At 41.8% G+C, this 18,303-nt stretch overlaps 1 protein-coding gene across 1 annotated transcript in view; it reads left to right on the forward strand.

The window, feature by feature from the left end:
- Positions 1–18,303, forward strand: part of LOC115459576 (alpha-1,3-mannosyl-glycoprotein 4-beta-N-acetylglucosaminyltransferase B-like) — a 317,839-nt gene that overhangs the window by 152,176 nt on the left and 147,360 nt on the right. The window contains exon 6 of the mRNA XM_030189387.1: positions 12,012–12,125. Within this exon, the coding sequence (XP_030045247.1) occupies positions 12,012–12,125 (114 nt within the window). The remainder of the gene's footprint in view (positions 1–12,011; positions 12,126–18,303) is intronic.

Genomic DNA, 18,303 nt, shown 5'->3' on the forward strand with positions numbered 1-18,303 from the left:
AGCAGAAAGAGATTAACAATGCTCCAAAAACAACCCTGAGGAATCTTAGAAAGCCATAGCAAATGCTTAAGAGGAAATGAGGAAATGTGAGCATTCTTCAACCGAACTCTCAACTCTCCCTTCCGTGGAGATTATTCCCAATCTTACAGTTTCCAAAGTTGCACTGCCCACTAATACCAAAGTAAATTTGGGTCTGCCCAACCCCGTTGTTCCAATCTGTTCCACAAAACTCTCCAAGCCAACCTAGGAGATTTGTCCCCTCCACCAAATAAAATGAGAAACCTCCCCCTGTAATGCACTTTGTACTCTTTCTGGAATCTCCACTGGTAGTGTCTTGAAAAAGAAAAAGTAAACGGGGAAGGACATTCATCTTTATGGTAACTATCCTACCCCACCACGCTAACCACAAATTACCCAAGGTCTGCAACTCAGCTCAAACAGTTATCAACATAGGATCATAATTATGTGATGTAGCTAGCTCAAATCCTTAGGAACTTGTATACCCAAATAGCAAATGTGAGAATTAGCCCAGCGAAAGGAAAAAATCTACAGCTGAACCTCTTGTGACTCAACAGAGACCCCCACAATCTCAGGTTTTATCTAAGTTAACCTTTAAACCACCACCTTCCAAAATTCATATAGTGTCTCCAAATTATTGGGAGAGAATGAGTAGTCTGGCCTACATACAACAAAATGTCATCAGCGAAAAGCGCCAACTTGTGATGATTGTCTTCCACCTGAAAGCCCCCAATGTCTGGATTGTGCCTAATCATCCGAGCCAAATGTTCCACCATGAGCGCGAACAAAAGAGTCGAAGAGGACACCCGTTCGTGTTCCCTTCTCAATTCTGAAAGTCTCCATATAAACACTATTGACCCGAACTCGAGCTTGAGGACTCTCATACAACTTAGAAATCCACTGACAGAAATTAGATACCAATCCCACTTTAGGGAGAACCTATCAAAAAAAACTTCCAGCAAACCAAGTCCAATGACTTTTCAGCATCAAGAGCCAACAATAAAAGCCTCTACTGAGCCCGCTGTGATAGCCATATCACATTAAGAGTCCGAATGTTATCACTTGGTGCTGATTGACCCTCATGTATCAGCAGCGGGAGTACCGAAGCCAAGTTCACTGCTAATATTTTTGGTAACAATTTCACATCAGGTTACGGATTGCCCAGCTCATCTCAGTAAGTGTTATAGGAGCATCCAAATGGGCCCGATCCTCCTCCAACAAAGTAGGGAGAGTCACTCGGGCTAAATAATTAGCAATAGCCTCATCAGCACCCCCCTTCCTGCTCCTGATAGAACTCTGGTGAATATCCCCATCAATATAAACACTCATCACCTGGATCACAAATTTTTATAATCAGCTGAATCTACCTTCTATCCCATAGAAATTTGACTAGCAAAGTCCCTGACTTATTGCCAAATTCAAACATTCTCTGTCTCAACTTCCAACATATAAATTTCATAGATTCCAGTTTCAACCTCCTCAACTCCACGAGAACTGTTAATTTTATTAGGTCTGCCATCTCCATTTGGGCAGCGGAGCCATGGCCCTTTTACTACCCTGGACAGAATTGCCTGTCCCCTCTAAATACCTAATTACCCCAAACTTATATCTGCTCATGACAGTTTTACACAGAGCAGCAGCAGGCTCCTTAATTAGAAAGAAACCCAGTATTCAGTAGATATAATAATATAAACTGGGCACTGACAAGCTCCATAATCAGAAGGACTAACTGGGATATAAGAAGATAGATTATTACAATCTCACCAATAGCAGTACAGGCAAATCAGGCATTCATATGGTGGAACCAGCTCTTCACGACACGACTACAGCCCTCTGGAGTCTTCTGAAGTCTTCTGAATTAATACCCTTCAGACTCCCCCTTTTTATACTATTTTGGCCCTATTGATTCCAATGGACCCCAGCTTTCTCACCAGAGCTCTTGGCCCTTATCAGTTGATAAGAAATGACTTCATCATATTCTCAAGCTTTAAGGATAAACAAGATATGCTCAGAGCGCATCTTGTGAGATGACTTCACAGGTCATTTTGCTCTCTTCAGCTCCCCCCTCCCTCTACTTGCATCTGACCCTCTACTATCTTTCATTTTAATCAAAACATCTTAGCTCATGATTGCTTGCAGGTGCCAGTCTCAGGATTGTTTACAAGAGCAAATGCCCCCTCCCTTGCTAGCTCTCAATTACCTCATTTCAGCACTTGCCACAGTGAAATATAACTGTGTCAAAGGTGATCTCTGATTCTTAAAAGCCCAGCTCTTAGCCTGAGCCATTTGCCTGTATTTTACTGAGAGCAAGGGCTAGCGTATTTCTACAGAACCAAATTCAGTTCTTTCCAAACCAACACACAAGGATATCGCTGATGTTGCTGTTCTAAAGAGAGCAAGCATTTTCGCAATGCAAATGTCTCCACAATTGCAAATGGGGGGAGGGGGGCTCCCATTTCATTAAATGACCATGTACCACCACCTTAAGGGCATTCCAAAGGCAACTGTCTGAAACTTGCCCATTATCATTATACAACAGATAAATATGGATCACTTCTTTGATGTCATCAGAAACCTTTGGATCGTCCAGTAAGCATTCATTCAGCCTGCAAAACCTCGGTGTATTCTGTACCCCCCTCCCATAATAACTCCACCTACACAGTTGAGTGATCCAACATATGAATAGAATTGATCAGTGTATCCTAAATAAATAAATTAGGTGCATACAAGTTAATCAATTTACCTGTTACTGCTAAACACCTGCCTTCCAGATCCCTTGTACATATCCTCCACTAAGAAAGCACAAGTAGCTTTAACCAAAATTGCTAAACCCCCTGTTCCCCCCCCCCCCCCCCGTTCAAATATGGGTACCACAAAGATCAAACTATCCCAGAAGATGAGTATCTGTAGCTCGCAAGTGTATTTCCTGCAAAAATATAATATCCCATTTCAAGTGACGAAGCTCATTAAATACAATACTATGCTTCCCTCATCATTCAGCCCATTAACATTCCCAGAAATGGCCTCTCAGCAATCACCTAGCCCTCCCCGATCCAATTTCTCCCCCTCCCCCTCCCCACATTACTCACCAGTGAACCTCTGATTATGCTGGCCATTCTGCCCTCCCCTGGAGAGGAGACTCCACTGTCAAAGAGCAGGACACCTAACCCCTATAGCACTCATACCCCCTCCGCAAGCATACCCCACCCCATTCCACATACACACACCACCTGCTGCCACAGCCCCAACGGCAATGCAAAAAATTTATAGAACAGCCTCAACCAAAATTCTCTGTCAAGTAGATTCTCTGTGGTTCTACAGGAAGCTTCAGAACTAAAACCCAGCTCTCGCGGCCACTTAGATCATGTCCCTGCAGGGAGATGGGTACAGCTCAGGTCTGCCAACGTAGTTCAGGCCTCCATGCATGTCTTCACTCGTCTCGACCTCCTAGCTATTATTGTAATCTTAAGCCAAATGGGAACAGCCAGCGGTACCTGTGACCCGCGCATTGTAAATACTAAGTCACTGGCAGTATGTCTCTCTGCTTCTTTAAGGTAGAGCACACCAAATCCTGATAGATCAAACTTTACAGTTCTTCCAGACAAAGTTCCTTAGAGCTCTGGCCTTGCAAAGAATCTCTTCTTTGGTAGCAAAATCATGGAAACATAGAACAATGTCCCTGGGAGCTGTCTTTGTACTGCCCTAGACTCCGGTGTGCTCTATCAAGTTTGATCATCTGGGGCTTCAAAGAGCATATGTCCGTCACAACTTTAGCACATATACAGGAGGCGAACCTTTTTCAAATAAAGAAAAACTCTGGAATGAGGGAGCATAATATGAAGTTAAGAGGAAATAGGCTTAGGAGGAATCTAAGAAAATCAAAAGGGTGGTGGATGCATGGAATGGCCTCCAGGTGGAGGTTCTGGAGATGAGGACTTTAAGAAAGCATAGGAGAGGCATGTGGGATCCCTTAGGAAAGGAAGAGTTAGTGGTTACTGAGGATGGGTAGACTGGATGGGCCATTTGACTTTTATCGGCTGTCATGTTTCTATGTTTCTTGGTATGGGATCCCTCGAAAACGTAGATTATTTTGGCGGGACTGGTTTTCAAAGTCTTCCACCAAATCAAGCAACTTGATGTTTCTGAAGCCATTGCTAGGTTGAGATAGTTTGCGGTTCCACCCGGTGCTCCTCTGTGTGTTCCTCGTGGGCCCCTATCTCGCTCACATCTATGTTCCTCACGGGCCCCTATCTCACTCACATCTTTCCTCTATTTGGCCAGCGTTTTCCGTAGATCTCCCCAGACTGCCTGCATCTCTACTTTCAATGCTTGGAACCAGCCTATCACCTCCTGCTTAGTGACCTGTTGAGCCAACAGAGCCGCCACCTCCTTCTCATCAGTATTGACTCAGTTTGGAACTGAGAATTCCAAACATCTCTAGGAACCACTAACTATTATCAGTATAAAAATGAGTATTCAAACCCAAATTCTGAATCAGTAGCATCAGATGGGACAGAAAAACATTAAATAAAATAGGGACCAGTAACAATCCTTGTGGGACACCAAAAAGAAAAGGATGATCCTTCGAAGTCTGATCATTAATTTTATTACCTTAAAAATTTGATTTGAAAAATAGGACCTAAACCAGTTCAAGGCTGCTCCTGAGAGCCCCGTCACCTCTAATCTGTTCAATGGTGGCGTATGATCTATAACATCAAAAGCTGCTGTAAGATCTAACTAAATAATCATCACATCTCTACATCTCTTTATGTATTAAAACTTAGTTGAGCAATTTAACTTGAACAGATTCAGTATTATGTCCAGTTTGAAGATTGGACTGACTCGGATGAAAGGCATTAGTCGCTTCTCAGAACTGCACCACTTGTTGTGCAACTGTCTTCTCAAGAATTTTTGCCATGTATGGTAAATTAGCCACAAATCTAAAACTTAGAGGATCTGAACTTCTAAATTCAGCTTTTTCAGCAACATTCTAATAACAGAGTATTTCCAATTATCTGGGGAAATGCCTTTGCATAAATTCTGGTTTAAGAGATCTGAAAAAACTAGACCGACATTCCTTAATCAATTTATGAGGAATCACATCTACCATTGAAAATGACGAATTGACAGATGTAAACAACTTTTCAAAGAAAATTGTGTCGGTGGTGCAAATGATGAAAAGGAACTGCAGCGTTAAATGCTGGTGTAGGAAGAGGTAAAGGAGGAAACTGATTAGTTCCAACAACTGAGGATCCATGGGAAAGAACCCTTTTTTTTAATAAAAACTCACCAAACTGATCTAGAGAAATATCAAGAATATTCAATCTAGAACTCTTATCTGGAGCAAGATCTCTAATGATCTTGCATAATTGTTTGATAATTTTATTCCCAATCAATTAAGGAGCATACAAAGCCGTTCTTAGCCAATTTAATTTTGGCCTTATATGCTTGAAGGAACCTGTCTCTATCTAATTTCTGCCCTACACAGACAACACTTAGCTGTACACAGACCATCATGAAACCATGATCTCTTTTAATAAATGACCTAACCATAATCATTTTGTGAGGTGCATAATTTTCTAAAAGTTCCTTTAAAATTTTAAACAAATTAATTTTAGAGTTTAGGTCAACTTTGCAAGACAATCTGTAGAAAAATCTTTCTTATTAACCACTGATAAATTCTGTACTAATTGACTTCTGGTTGAGCCTCCATGCAGGGTGGACATGGGTAATATTGTTTTGTGTCTTCCCCAATGCACCCCTTGGTTTTAAGCTTACAATACAAATTCCTCAAATCTCTCTATATAAAACGCACCGCCAACGTTCTGAAGCCTCCACAAGTCCCAACGTTCTAAATGCATGGTGGTGAAACCAGGACTTCGCCCATGAGTGTTGGCCCCGCCCCCCACGTAAAACATCATGACGTCGAGGGCGGACCAATGACACTCAACCAATCACATCGCGAACCCATTACTAAGCGACGGAACGTGACATAAGACATCGCGGAACAATGAAAACCAGCAGCACACAGTTACTATGCGACGTCAACAGCAACGCTAAAAGGACCATATAGATCTCTGCTCTCCACACAAACAACAGACACGGAGGGCATATGAGGGAAAGAAAAAAACCAGCACATACACACACAATCTCACTCTTAACTGGCTGTAATGAGCAACTGACCTGCCACTATCACAGAGACTGCTAGTACCTCTCTCTCTCTCTCTCTCTCACACACATACACACGGGACACAGAGGGGATGGAAGACAAGGAACGAAACGTTGGGTATGGAGTGGGCGGCAGGGGAGATAAGGCAATAACTGCCTCAAATGTTTGTGCTGTGCTATGTACAGTTATAATGCTGTCTCTTCATTTTGACCGTACCCTTTCACACTCTCTTTCACACAGACACGCACACACACACACTTACACTGTCTCTATCTCACACACACACGCACCCACATATATATACACACCCTCTCACACAGACACACAAACATGCCTCAAATGGTTCAGCTGTCCTATGTAAAATTTCACTGCTGTCTGTTCATTTTCACCCTACCTGTGCACATTCTGTTTCACACAGAGACACACACACACACTTTCTCTGTGTCACACACACACAGACACACATACATATACACACTCTCACTCTCTCTATAACCTTGCTAGCGCCCGTTTCATTTGTTTACGAAACGGGCCTTTTTTTTACTAGTTATATCATAAAAACTAAATACAAGCTAGTACTGTAATATACAAATTTTTGGAACAGCAAAGTCTTTAATGCTTTCCTAAAATAATCACTAATAGATCTAATAGACAATGGTAACGAATTTCATAGATTTGCAGCTCAATATGGCAATGAAGATTGTAAAATTTGCATCAGTGTAATCCCTTTGGTTGTTGGATATCATAATAATAGAGGGATATCATAATAATAAGGATTTTGACTCGAGAAAGAATGCAACAACATATTTTTATATAGTGGAGCCTTTCCGTGGAGAATTTAAAAAAATCATCATACCCAACTTAAAATATAGTCTACCTTCAATAGGGAACTGTAGGCATGCTAGAGGATTCAGAACACTGCTAAACAGTTATCCTGGACTCGTGTGTAGGGGTGTACCTCTGAAGCCCACTGAAAAGCTAACAGTGCTGGAAAAAGGAACAATGCCACAGATAGAATATATTATTATTTATTAGGTAAAGAAAAAAATATATATAAATAATTCTGAAGCAAAGTGCCAAAATAACTTGCTATAAACTAAATTATCACCAGAATAGATAATACAATCTGATCCTAATGCACTAACTAAAGGAGTGATTACACAACCCAGTACAATCCTGAATTCCTAATAATTCTTATAAAACTTATTACACATCTTATGCAAAACACAGTGATCAGCTGAATACACAGACCAGAAGTCCTGATGTAAACCTATCTGTATCAGACAAACTAAGGACTAATTATCCCCGACCATAGGTAATATATCCTGATATCTTACCTTGCCGTCTGTCACAGACCCTCAATGGTAGAGAAGCGGAGTTCCTCAGAGTCTCTAGCTGAAAACCTCAGCGAGCCTCAGCCCACTGGGTACAAATGGTACAGTCTTAGATAAGGCCTGATGTTGTAGCTGAGCAGGCCTTGTTAGTTGTTACAAGGCACGCAGTTCACTGGTGTTAGGAAAATCAGTCTCTGGCTCTTCCGAGTGTTCTGTTCACCTGCAAATCCTCCGGGGTTTCTCTCTTCTGGTGTTCTCCAACTCTGGTGGTCTCACCCAGGTGTTCTTCTACTGACCTCCTCTCTAACTGAACTTTCTTCAGACCAAACCTTTGGTATCTAATGGTCATCTGATACCTGTGGACCAATCACATACAATGACATGATGTCCAGCCAGCTTCATGGTCATGAAGAGAGCCTTTGTTATAGATGGCATGTAAACTCCCTGACTGAGGCATAGTCATGGAGCCGTGTCTTTCTGGCCTACAATGTTCCCAGGAGATAATGGGGCGAGCTTGCAACAAAGAATATGTCCTTGGTTGAAGTAATCTTGCAATGCTCAGCAGTACTTTTCCTTTGCAAGAAAGCTGGATTCTAATAGTTATTCCGGGCACAGGCTGTAGAATCCATATTGTTATATGAAAGGTTCAGGCTTGTATAGGCCAAGACCAGCAAAGGTGAGATCTCGGATAAATACCCCTACAAAACCAATGCAACTTGAGAAAAAAAAAAAAAGTTAAATCAAATTTACACAGAGAATATGCTAAAAAATCATCCCGCACATTCCTTAATCTTCATTTCCCCAACTGTAAAGGTCTAAAATACAAACTAACTCATGCGTCAACCTTTTCCTACATGAGCACACATTTCTGGAACGCACTGCCGTGCAACTTAAAAACGATCTTTGAACTAACTAACTTTCGCAAACTACTGAAGACCCATCTCTTTAACAAGGCATATCACAAAGATCAACAAATGTGAACTCCTACACATATATCCAGAACTGTCGCATAATATTTGCTTGTTGAACTACCATGTTTTATCATTATCATGTTACCCAAGATCCTTCAGTAATACTAAATGTATATTTTCTTATGTATTTCCACTATTCATGATGTATTGTAAGCCACATTGAGCCTGCAAAGAGGTGGGAAATGTGGGATACAATGCAATAAATAAATATATCAGTTGAATTTCTGTATTTTGAACTGTCTGGAGCTGTCTGATACCTGCCACCCAGGGCTCTTATAACTAAATTGTTGAGATATCCTGAAGTGGATTATATATTAAAAACAGCTAGGGCTCCTTTTACAAAGCCGTGCTAGTGATTAGTGGTACACCAAATGAAACGAAGCCCATTCGGTTCATATGAGCTTTGTTGCATTCGGCACGCAGTAATCACTACCGTGGCTTTGTAAAAGGAGCCCCTAGACAACAAAAAAGCTACAATATAGACAATGAAATGTGAAAATCTTTCCCGATTTAAGCGCTGAAACCACGCACCAGGTGCAAGAAGTTAAGAGAATATAAGCAAGTTCTGGTGGCACCCAGAGTGCAGGCTTGAATTTGGCACCCTGTGAGACTAGTGATTTTTGAAGTTGGAAAGTGCCAGTTTCTTAATAATGTGTCATAAAAATTTTCATCAAATCTTTGGATTATACAAAAAAAAAAAAAAGCATGAGGACTCAATCTGGGATTTAAAAATGCCAGTTATACAGATTTCTGGAGCCTGCCCAAAACAGAAGGGGACAGGATCTGTCACTTTTACACGAGCTCCTTTCAAAGCAAAACACAGGGACTTGAAAATATTATGTCAGTTTAAGAAAAATGCAGTTTTAATTTGAAAAAAAAAAAAAAAAAGCACTGAGGAAATCCCAAGTTCATGGAGAGGAAACTGGCTCCCAAAGGTCTAACAAGGATTCCCAGATGGTGAATACAGCTGTTGAGGTGGAACAGCAACAGACATTGTAAAATGACTTTGCAAAAGACACCACTGTGGAAAATGAACCATCAAATTCAGTTGCTGCAAAAACATCAAACATTGAGGAGGGCTTGCTGGCTTTATAGTCTCCAAGTCCAAGTTGTGACTGAGCTATTTTACCTGGTTTATACAAGTATTTAGGTAGAAATGGTGGTGGTCAACATTGTGAACAGAGTATTGTGACTGTTGCTTAAATTAATGAAGAGAGGAGGGTGGGGAAGTCTGTATAATGAGATGGATGGTTGGAGGGTTAATAAATGGGAGGAAGGCTGGGGTTGAGAAGTGAGTGGGGAGGGTTAAGAGTCTTGGAGGAGATACACCTAAGACATGGAGGTGGCAATTCATAGCTACTTTATAGAGATCTGTGATCACTGGGAACACAATATTTTTATTATTGTTTTTGTGATGTGCAGGTATGGCAGGAGGTAAAATTAAAGTGGCAACTGGCCCAAGTGGAAATGCAGAAACTGAGCAAGGACACTGGGGAGAGGTGCTGTGGAGGACTTGCAGCCATCTGCATATCCTCCCAGCCTTCTCCGGGCTGACTCCCAAGTCCACCCTAAACCACCCAGGGCCTCTGCTCCATGTGCCTAGCACTTCCACCAGCTGCTTTCCAAGTGCTGTGGAGAACTTACAGTCATCTGCATATTCTCCCAGCCTTCTCCGGGGTGACTCCCAAGTCCACACTGAACCACTCAGGGCCTCCGCTCCAGGTGCCGCGCGCCATTTATTTTCTCTCTGCAGGTTTTATTTTCTTTCTACTATTCCCAATGACTCCAGTACAATTTATTTTCTTGATACTCTCCATTCCCAATCTCTTTTTCCATCTGAAATCACTGTATATCTCAGAACCACATTGCTTTCATCACCTCACCAGCCCTTCTGTCCTCCCTTCTTCTCAGTTTTCAAGCTTCAACATTTTCTTCCTTTCATTCAATCATTTCCACTCCATTCTGTCTGAGTGCATCTCATTTTGTCAATGTCAATGTCAATGTCGTCTCTCCTACTCTGTACTCTCTTGCTTCTTCTCCTTGCTCTCTGCTAGGGATATCAATCCCAATCCTGGACCTTCAAATCAAGACTGGAGAACTGGGCATCCAAATGGCAGATGACGTTTAATGTGAACAAGTGCAAAGTGATGCATGTGGGAAAGAGGAATCCAAACTATAAAGGTACATGATGCAAGGTTCCACTTTAGGAGTCACCATCCAAAAAAAGGATCTAGGTGTCATCATTGATGACATATAGAAACCGTCTGTTCAGTGTGTAGCGGCGGCTAAGAAAGCAAACAGAATGTTAGAAATTTTTGGAATGGAAAACAAAAAGGGTAATCTTATAATGCCGTTGTATCTGTGTGAAATTCTGGTTACCGCATCTTAAAAAAGATATAGCAAAGCTAGAAAAGATACAGAGAAGGGTGATGAAAATGATAAAGGGGATGGGATGACTTCCCTATGAGGAAAAGCTAAAGCAGGTAGGGCTCTTCAGCTTGGAGAAAAGATGACAGAGGAGATATGATAGAGGTCTCTAAAATACTGAGTAGAATTGAGTAGATGTGAATTGCTTGTTTACTCTTTCTAGAAATACTAGGACTAGGGGGCATACAATGAAGCTGTGAAGTAGTAAATTTTAAAACAAACCAGAGAAAATATTTCTTCACCCAACTCAGGAATTCGTTACCAGAATATGTGATAAAAGCAGTTGGCTTAGCAGGGTTTGGATAATTTTGTAAAAGAAAAGTTCATAAGCCATTATTAGGATGGAGTTGACAAAATCTACTTCTTATTTCTAGGATATGCAGCATAAAGTCTGTTTTACTTTTTTGGTATCTTGCCAGGTACTTGTGACATTGATTTGCTATTGTTTGAAACAGCATACTGGGCTTGATGGACCTTTGGTCTGTCCCAATATGGCAACTTTTATTTTCTTATGTTCTTTCAGATTGTCACTGCTGTTGATGGTATTTTGTCTGTTTGCAAAGTCTGATCATCTTTCCTTTTTGCTCTGAGTAATAATATCTTATGTGCATTATTTCCATTTGCTTGTCAATTGTAAAAGTTCATTTAAAAGGATGACCTTTTACATGCCATGGCAGCAGGGCAAACCAGAGGATTCCAAGTGTTGTATTCACTATGAGATCAATTCAACAATCAAATGTCAGAGCTTGTAACTGTATAGCCCAATGTTTTGTTATTTTGCCTTTACTCCCTAGTGGAAAACAGATTAATAAAAAGGTTAAGAACTAGTAATGATAGCTTCTGGGTTTTCTTTTATTTGTATGACTTTTTTTTGGACCTGGTGGCAACAATGGTTTGTTACACCAACCATAGTATGAACACAGATCAAAAATTAACATAAAAAAACACAGTATTCACATTGCATCTGTTTTACTATCTGCTGTTAAGGCTTGTTTTCTTTGAGATCCCTGGGTCTCCATGCATATATTCAACAATGCTTCTAATGCCCCTTCTGTTCTATGAAGACATTAATTATTAATGTTATAATTACAGCTTTCCTCATGAAGTACAATCTGGCATGATTGAGGTCATCTCTCCTCCTCCTGCTTATTATCCAGATTTCTCCAATATCAAAGAAACCTTTGGAGACTCCAAGGAGAGAGTGAGGTATGATGGGAGTTTTATATAAAGAGTGCATTAAACATTGTCTTGAAATTATGGGCTTTTAAACAATTGCTTAATTTGTGTCTTGGTGCTGTGCTTTATGTTAGATAAGGCACCATCAGGCTTATTTTCAAAAGTGATCGCCGGCGATCTTCTGACATAAATCGGGAGATGGCCGGCGATCTCTCAAAAGCGGTGAAATCGGTATAATCGAAAGCAGCTTTTTTGACACCATCGCCGCTTTCCCGTTGTTGCGCCGATGAAAGTTCAAGGGGGCGTGTCAGCGGCGTAGTGAAAGCGGGACATGGGCGTGGCTACCAGATGGCTGGCTTTCGTGGATAATGGAAAAAAAAAAAAAGCGACGTTAAGCAGTATTTCGCTGGGTTTACTTGGTCCTTTTATTTTCACGACCAAGCCTCAAAAAGGTGCCCCAACTCACCAGATGACCACCGGAGGGAATGGGGGATGACCTCCCCATAGTCCCCAGCCCCCTCCCACACTAATAAAAATAAAAACCTTTTTTTACCAGCCTGTATGCCAGCCTCAAATGTCATACCCAGCTCCCTGACAGCAGTATGCAGGTCCCTGGAGCAGTTTTTAATGGGTGCAGTGCACTTCAGACAGGCAGACCCAGGTCCATCCTCCCCCCTACCTGTTACACTTGTGGTGCTAAGTGTTGAGCCCTCCAAACCCCCCCAAAACCAATTGTACTCACATGTAGGTGCCCCCCTTCACCCATAAGGGCTATGGTAATGGTGTAGAGTTGTGGGGAGTGGGTTGGGGGGGATTTGGGGGGCTCAGCACCCAAGGTAAGGGAACTATGCACCTGGGAGCTATTTGTGTATTTATAAAACATTTTTAGAAGTGCCCCCTAGGGTGCCCAGTTGGTGTCCTGGCATGTCAGGGGGACCAGTGCACTTACAAATGCTGGCTCCTCCCATGACCAAATGCCTTGGATTTCGTCGGGTTTGAGATGGCCAGCATTTTTTCCCATTATCGCTGAAAAACAAAACTGGCGATCTGAAACCCGGCAAACTCTGGCATTTGGCCGGGCTAAACATTATTATGGAAAAAAAAAGATGGCCAGCCATCTTTTTCGATAATACAGTTCCAGCCAGCTGTTGTGCCGCCGCCAAAATAGATCGCCGGCGACGTTCGATTATGCCCCTTCATGTCATACTTCTGGCATTACTTAGTAGCGTAGGCACGGGGTGGACCCAGCTGTACTGGGGCTCACCCATTTGGGTTCATATCCACCCAAAATTTTTGTCTCCTTGCCATAGGTGCCCAGTATATGATACTTGGGGAGGATAAGCCTCTCTAAGCCTAACCATCACTATCTCCATCTCCTTACAGAAATACATAAGTATTGCCATACTGGGAAAGACCAAAGGTCCGTCAAGCCCAGCATCCTGTTTCCAACAGTGGTCAATCCAGGTCACAAATACCTGGCAAAATTCCCCAAAAGTACAAAACGTTTTATTCTGCTTATCCCAGAAATAGTGGATTTTCCCCAAGTCCATTTAATAATGGTCTATGGACTTTTCCTTTAGGAAGCCGTCCAAACCTTTTTAAAACTCCGCTAAGCTTAACCACCTTTACTACATTCTCTGGCAACGAATTCCAGAGTTTAATTATACGTTGAGTGAAGAAATACTTTCTCCGATTCGTTTTAAATTTACTACTTTGTAGCTTCATCGCATGCCGTCTAGTCCTAGTATTTTTGGAAAGCGTAAATAGATGCTTCACATCTACTCGTTCAACTCCACTCATTATTTTATAGATTTCTATCATATCTCCCCTCAGCTGCCTTTTCTCCAAGCTGAAGAGCCCTAGCCGCTTTAGCCTTTCCTCATAGGAAAGTCGTCCCATCCCCTTTATCATTTTCGTCGCTCTTCTCTGTACCTTTTCTAATTCCACTATATCTTTTTTGAGATGCGGCGACCAGAATTGAACTCAATATCCTTTGCTGCTGCTGTTTTCTCAGACCAGCAGCAAAACAACTTAAAGCAATCACGGGGCCACAGTTTGCCAATCTCCTTATGAGGATCTGCTGGTTCCGCCCCCTCCAATGTCACCTTCCTGTTACAGGGTAGAACCGGCAGTTTTGTGTATAGAGGTTGCTACCCCATGACTGCGTTTATTGTTTTGCTGCTGCTGGTTGTAGGACACAACTATGGCTGCATTGTCAGAGGGTGGGGGAACAGAAGATTATAAGGGTTGATATGGCAAGGAGAGAAGACACCCTTGGAAGCAGAAGAGAGAGAGAGTAGGGAGATGCTGGATGGAGGAGGGAGAGAGGAGATGTTTAATGGAGTTTGGGGATAGAGAAAGAGGGGACATGCTGGATAGAAGAGACTAAGCATAGAGTTAGTGAAAGGATTGGATTTAATGATTTTATATACCACATTTATACCTTGGTGTCAAAGCTGTTTAGTTAACAATTATTAATACAAAATTAAATAAACATTCAGTTCCATTATAATAAAAATTTCCAAAACACATTAATTAGAACATTGTTGAAATAGCCAAGTTTTTAAGTCTACAAAAACTAAGATTAGGAAAAGCATTCTGGAGTTCTTCAGGCAAAGAGTTCCAAAGTGAAGGTCTAGCTTACAAAAACTCTCTTTCTGGTCACTGAAAGCTTAGTAACATCAAGACCTGGAAGCTGAAGAAGACTCTGCATAATTCCCACTGAGGGATATGCTTTGTCTGCTTGTCAGAAAGATAGCCCGTAAGCCCCATGTGAAACAATTTGTATACTATAGACAACATCTTAAAGGTAATGGGCCAAGTTCTATAAATGGCACCTTAAAATTTGCTGCCGAAAAACCATGCAGTTAGCATGATTCTATAAAGTACACCTAAAGTTATTCGTACTTTATAGAATATGCTCATGTGCTATTCTTGTGACTAAAATTTAGGCGCACCAATTTAGGCCACGTAAAACCAGGTCTAAATACCTGCACCTAAGTTAGACGCAGGTTGGATGTATTCCATAATAATATGCATCGTTTTTGAAACGCTCACAACTCGCCCATTCTATGCCCCCTTTTTGACTGCATACGTGATAATTTATGCGCACCACGTTAGAATAAGCCTAGAAAGTTGTTTGTGTAATTTCTAATTAAAGCCAGTTAGAGCTACTAGTTGGTTAAGTACCAGTTATCGGCTCTGATTGGCTTGTTAATCAAGTTGTGCGTGAAGTGTGGCCATGGGGCTAAATTAGCGCGCACAGCTTAGGCACTATATATAGAATTTGGGGGAATGTGAGCAGCAGTTTGTCAACACTGGTGTGATATGATCAGATCTCTTGGACCCAGGGAATAAGAGGAAGGGGAATAGAAAAGCCTGTGTGAAGGAAAGAGGAAAACTTTAGGTAGACACAGTAAAAAGGAGAAATTGAAGACTGGATAGAATGAATTCAATGTCGATAAAGAGCCAGAAAAATAAATTGAAGAAAGCTGAAAGAAAAAGAAGGAGAGAGAACAATGCCTAATGGACAGGATGCCCTGGTAAGAAAGTTGAGAGAAGATGGAGGAAAACAGAAACCAGAGTCTGGGACCAAAACAATTAGAAAAAGGAAATGGGGGGACTTCTGGTCTGGTGTTCCACCAATATAGCTGCCTAAAACAGAGCTCCTGCACTTAGCCTGCTTATTTCTCCCTCCCTGAGTTAATCAGTGCATTCTTTTGACTTTATTTTCCTGTTGGAGTGTGCTATAAGATGTCAGGATTGAAGGAAAAGAAGATTGATGCAGCTTTTCTTACCGCAACAAGTAATAAGCAACATAAGGAAGACTTAACCCACACTGATTAAAATGGTGATGCCTTGTGAGATGTCAGAGCTCTTGGAACCAGTGATGACTGATCTCTCTCTCTCAAATATAACTGATGATTCAAGGCAGTGTGCCACAAATTTTGGAGTTGAAGTCTGATGTGACTCCCCTGCTAAGCTGCATTCTTATGAAGAATAGCTTCCCTTGCTGGAGTAAAGAGTCCAGGAACTTGAGGGGAGCATGCAAACTACTTGTCATCAAATGCTCTTCAATCACATTCAGTGGTATATGAATTGCTGAAATAAATTGCGGATCCTGGGGCTGTCAGAAGGAGTGGACCTGATTATTTTTACTGAGCAATCTTGCCCAAAAATACTGGGAAAGACTAAAGGTCCATCAAGCCCAGCATCCTGTTTCCAACAGTGGCCAATCCAGGTCACAAATACCCGGCAAGATGCCAAAAAAGTACAAAACATTTTATACTGCTTATCCCAGAAATAATGGATTTTCCCCAAGTCCATTTAATAATGGTCTATGGACTTTTCCTTTAGGAATCCGTCCAAACCTTTTTAAAACTCTGCTAAGCTAACCGCCTTTACCACATACTCTGGCAACGAATTCCAGAGTTTAATTACACGTTGAGTGAAGAAAAATTTTCTCCGATTCGTTTTAAATTTACTCCTTTGTAGCTTCATCGCATGCCCCCTAGTTCTAGTATTTTTGGAAAGCGTAAACAGATGCTTCACATCTACCCGTTCAACTCCACTCATTATTTTATAGATCTTTATCATATCTCCCCTCAGCCGTCTTTTCTCCAAGCTGAAGAGCCCTAGCCACTTTAGCCTTTCCTCATAGGGAAGTCATCCCATCCGTTTTATCATTTTCGTTGCCCTTCTCTGCACCTTTTCTAATTGCACTATATCTTTTTTGAGATGCGGTGACCAGAATTGAACACAGTATTCGAGGTGCGGTCGCACCGTGGAGCGATACAAAAGCATTATAACACCCTCATTTTTGTTTTCCATTCCTTTCCTAATAATACGTAACATTCTGTTGCTTTCTTAGTCACAGCAGCACACTGAGCAGAAGGTTTCAACGTATCATCAACGACGACACCTAGATCCCTTTCTTGGTCTGTGACTCCTAACATGGAACCTCGTATGACGTAGCTATAATTCGGGTTCCTCTTTCCCACATGCATCATTTCACTTGCTCACATTAAACGTCATCTGCCGTTTGGACGCCCAGTCCCCCAGTCTCGTATGGTCCTCTTGTAAATTTTCACAATCCTCCCGCGATTTAACGACTTTGAATAACTTTGTGTCATCAGCAAATTTAATTAGCTCACTAGTTACTCCTATCTCTAGGTCATTTATAAATACGTTAAAATATTAAATATATAAAAATGCAACGGTCCCAGCACAGACCCCTGGGGATCCCACTAACTGCCACTGACCATTTAACCCTACTCTCTGTTTTCTATCTTTTAACCAGTTTTTAATCCACAATAGAACACTAGCTCCTATCCCATGACTCTCCAATTTCCTCTGGAGTCTTTCATGAGGTACTTTGTCAAACGCCTTCTGAAAATCCAGATACACAATATCAACCGGCTCACCTTTATCCACATGTTTGTTCACCCCTTCAAAGAAATGTAGTAGTTTGGTGAGGCAAGATTTCGCTTCACTAAATCCATGTTGACTTTGTCTCAATCCATGCTTTTGAATATGCTCTTTAATTTTGTTCTTAATAGTCTCTATTATTTTGCCCGACTCCGACATCAGACTCACTGGTCTATAATTTCCCGGATCTCCTGGAACCGTTTAAAATAATCGACGTTACATTGGCCACCCTCCAATCTTCCGGTACCACGCTCGATTTTAAGGATAAATTACATATTATTAACAATAGCTCTGCAAGCTCATTATCGGGTCCTCGAGTCAGAACCGGAATACGTGAGCCCTTGGGCCACTGCCGAGGAGTGGCAGCAGCAGGCAAGACCACCCTGGAACTGGATACACAGAAGAGCAGGACTGGAACTCTGGACTGGCGTAGTACTGAGGCAGGCAACTAGAACGGGCAGAAAAGGAACAACTTCAGCTGCACTTGACCACCGTTCCTCCGGAGTTGAGCTCCGGAGTGCGAGTGGCCGGCAGGACTTGCAGGATAAGGCAGGAACTGAAGATCCAGAGGACCCACCCTGTGTCTGGGATACACGAGGGAGACTGGGCACGGCATGAGACTAAGACTGAGAGCTGCACGCAGCCACTAAGCCAGAAACACCAGACAGACTAAGGAGACAAGACGTACACAAGGCTTGGCAGGAGCAGGGGCAAGGAATACACTCAGGATAAACACACTAACTAGGCAGAGACAGGATTCAGGATATACACTCAGGATGTA

This window comes from Microcaecilia unicolor, unplaced genomic scaffold (genome assembly GCF_901765095.1).
Source record: "Microcaecilia unicolor unplaced genomic scaffold, aMicUni1.1, whole genome shotgun sequence".
NCBI classification, from domain to species: Eukaryota; Metazoa; Chordata; class Amphibia; order Gymnophiona; family Siphonopidae; genus Microcaecilia; species Microcaecilia unicolor.